General features: G+C 43.2%; 1 protein-coding gene across 1 annotated transcript; it reads right to left on the bottom strand.

The window, feature by feature from the left end:
* Nucleotides 1–2,029: 2,029 nt before the first annotated feature.
* On the bottom strand, nucleotides 2,030–2,894 carry LAESUDRAFT_717908 (uncharacterized protein; the record flags this gene model as incomplete). The annotated part of the gene is made up of 5 exons (XM_040907376.1): nucleotides 2,030–2,076; nucleotides 2,126–2,191; nucleotides 2,321–2,550; nucleotides 2,606–2,731; nucleotides 2,782–2,894. The coding sequence occupies 5 exons, from the start codon at nucleotides 2,892–2,894 to the stop codon at nucleotides 2,030–2,032; spliced, it is 582 nt and encodes a 193-aa protein (XP_040758581.1).
* Nucleotides 2,895–3,602: the final 708 nt, after the last annotated feature.

Raw genomic sequence — 3,602 nt, 5'->3', positions numbered from 1 at the left:
TTGTAAAACAACTGCTTGCAAAAATGTAATATGATCATCTATAAATTATATTATCATATTCTTGTGACATTTCAAGCTGTTCCTTATGCTGTACACAATTGTCCACAACATTCTCTACTATCCCAGCTATTGTCCTTGAATTTTCTGCTGTGGTGGTCTTAGCAGCATCATAACTGAATAAAATATATCCCACCTCAACGTGTGTCATTTGAAAAATTCTAAACTTCACTTTCATCTTGTACATTATCTTTCTCTGTGGTGACACATTCATCCAGACAGGCATGAGTCTTCCAGCATTCTTCAGGTCCCTCACGGCAGTAGCAAGTAAGTCAATGGATCAATGCAGTATAGTCATGATGGCTGTGCCAAGCTCAGAAAGAGGAAGGTATATTGACTCGTGCACGGTCCATCCAGTGTCAGTTGACATGTTCCTGATTGAGGCTGTCACCAATGCAAATCAGAGAGAGTTGAAGGAGGAGGCAGCCATGATCTCCATGGGCAATGAGTGCATCTGTTATATCATTCTAAGGTCATGTCAGTATGAGCAAGGGTGAGGTAGCATAGATTAGGGAAGAAGCCATCTTCTAATAGCTCCAGCCAATATTCTGTATTCACCGTGACAACCAGAATCAAAATGTGTATATGTACCCAATGCTTTTGCATTTTAACAAGCAAGTTTGGGTCAACGTTCTCAAGTGAGACACTGATGTGGCAGAGAGAGAAAGAGTTTATATGTATTCTCCATGCAGCTTAGTGAGGATGCAGATAATCATAGGCATGGGTGGGTGGAAGCGATTGGTGTGTGTGATTTGGATGTCATCATAGACTCAGAGCACATCTTCAGAGTTAGAGAATATAGTAGTCTGTAGACCATGGAGATCAGAAGAGTAAAAGCTTATATTGTGGGCAGAATCAAAGGAAAAGTCACTGGGTAGAATGTCTTGTTGAGCAGTGATCAAAGACACCATGTGTCACGGTGCATTAGATCCTGTGCTCTAAGGCAAGGAAATGGCAGCAAGGTGCTTGCCAGCATCCAGTGACCTGCACAAAAAAGGGGTTTGCCCAGGTAGGGTCAAACCAGGCATGCAGTGACATGCAGCCTAAAAAAGGGGCTCAAAGGGCCCTTAGCCTTATGCTCACAACAAGGGGGTGAATTGGCTGTTAGGCCACATAAAATAGGTGAAGTCTTCCCTTAGATCCTCATGTGCTTACATACATGTAGTGGTGGACCCTGGGTATCCTAACTATGGTGTACTTACTGGGGTCCTGTCCTGTCTACATGTGAACATATTGCCAAAACCAGTAATGGTTCTGAACTTTGCTATAGCAACTATCTATAAAGGCCGTGGATATGCCAAGGTAGTCCTACTTTACCCAATGAGATAATTGCCTGAAGGTGGTGCCACTATTTGAATAGCTGAAGTGGTGCCACTTATTGAGTGGCCAATGGGGGTTCTGCCATAGCGTATATTCTAATGCTGGTGCTACTATTTGGCAGCCATGTAGTTGGTGCTGCTATTGAGCAGCGAATTGGATGCTTGCTAGCTTGATGGTCCAATGAGCACAGGTAAGCCTATTGTGGGCCAAAGAGTTCCATTCTGGGCAAGTGGCCTGGTGTCACGTGACCAACACCTGATAACTTCCAAATAGGGCAAGTGGCCAGTGTCACGTGACTGGGTGGCTGAATCATGGGTGCTTGGTGGTCATGTGGTAGACACAGTCATATCTGCGATGTATGTGGTGGTATTGTGCTGTTTGTCTAAGTATCCACTTTGTGAGACCAATATGAAGGTTGGCGTCTGAATAACCACTTGTGGTTGCTGAATGATGACTTTATTGGTGCAAAAAGAAAGGTGCCACTTAATACTGTGATACCATGATGGTTGAGGACAAGTGACAGAGTGGCTTTGGATTGTGTGGTGGTGCAAACTACAATGACACTTGCTGACAGCTCAGAACAGGATGCTTGTCAAATGAGGTCAGTCGACAATGTGTTGCAGCGACATTGAGATAACATTTATTGTGGACATTACAATACAGTACAAGCTATGGCCATTCTTCTATCTGGGTCCAGTACTGTTCAGAGTCATCAGAGTGCTTTAGAGACATAGAGGTGGGAGTGTACGTTCAACCTTATCCTTGTCCAAGAAATCCTTTTTCACTGCTTTACCCTTGCCTTTGTCCAAGTGACCTTCAGAGTCAGAAGAAATAGAAATAGGAGAATGAAGATATCTTTCTTCCTTGGAGCTGAATGGTAGCTTTGAAGATGAAGATGCCTTTAATTGCATTTTGGTGGTCGCATATCATGTTAGCACTTCACCATACTTCTTGACGAGGCCCTTGAGCTCACGAGATCTGTGCTGCATGCTGTTCAAGCACACATTGGGTATATTCTTCATACTCTTAGCATGCTGGAGTGCTGCAACATCATGCCACATGATGGGTGAGGAGAGTTGAAGAGGAATGTTGTCAGGATTGTTGTCATGGACCACAAGCAGATCAAAACTGTGGTCGTTGTGTAAATGAGAAAAGTACTCTGCTAAAGGAAGCCTGTCATGCTCACTTTAATGTGTTAAACAGTGAATTAAAGTAGTACAATACTTACTGGTCACCATGATGAGCACATTGTGGTATGCGACACTTGAAGCTATGCGTCACAATAAATTGTTGATTGGTGGAATGTCCATGACCAAAGATATGATGATACAGTTCACTAGGCAAGTTAAATGTTCTAAAGTATGACTTAGCAGGGTACGTGCAAAACACAAAGATTACACTCACAGCAAATGTTGGGTCCAAGTGAGGTATGTGTTGAACAAGCAGTGCGGGCAGAGAATGTGTCTCTCTGACTCATTTTCTTGGCCCTGTGTTGACTTTTTCTTCTGTGCACACATAGTTGCATTTGCTGCATGTGGTAGGTTGTAAACGAAGTCCTTTGGATCACTGTAATTTGTCAGTTATGAATGCTTGTAATGTGCTTCAATAGCAAACAGGCATTTTAAATTCACAAACATGCAATGCTTGTCTCAAATATCCTTCCTCATCATCAACAAGTTCAGCATGTCCCACTTGGCAAGAATGTGGCTGAAGCAAAGACACAGATGTTCATCCAGCAGTGTAGACTCTATCAAAAAGTCAGGAACATTGTCATGTTCTTCGTCAGCTTTACAAAAGGCAAGCTTGATTTTTTTCTTGAAACTTTTCTTGCTAGGCTGAATGGGTGGCTCGATGTCCTTGGTTATGAAAGCTTGATAAATCAGACACTGAACATGAGAATCCTTATAAAAGTTCTTCTCGCAGCTGAACCTGTGCTTTGCAAGGTTTCCCTTGTGGTCTTGGTATGTTCCTCAATCGGCAGTCCAGGGCTGGCATGACAGTAAGGGCATATGCCACATTCGCTGAGAGAGAGCACCTACAAGTTGGTCAGCCAATAGTTGAAAATGTCAATATGGACATTGACAGGATCTGAGGAGATGAGCGGCATGAGAGGGTGAGTGTTGAGAAGATCCTCCAGCAGCTTTGCAGTCCTCACATCTTGAGAAGCATCATCTTTGCTCTCATCATATGGTGTCAGGCAGGCATTCTTATGTTCATAGATGAAG

This window comes from Laetiporus sulphureus, assembly GCF_001632365.1.
Source record: "Laetiporus sulphureus 93-53 unplaced genomic scaffold LAESUscaffold_72, whole genome shotgun sequence".
NCBI classification, from domain to species: Eukaryota; Fungi; Basidiomycota; class Agaricomycetes; order Polyporales; family Laetiporaceae; genus Laetiporus; species Laetiporus sulphureus.
Note: the sequence above shows the minus strand (reverse complement) of the source record. Positions and strands in the feature narration are given on the sequence as shown.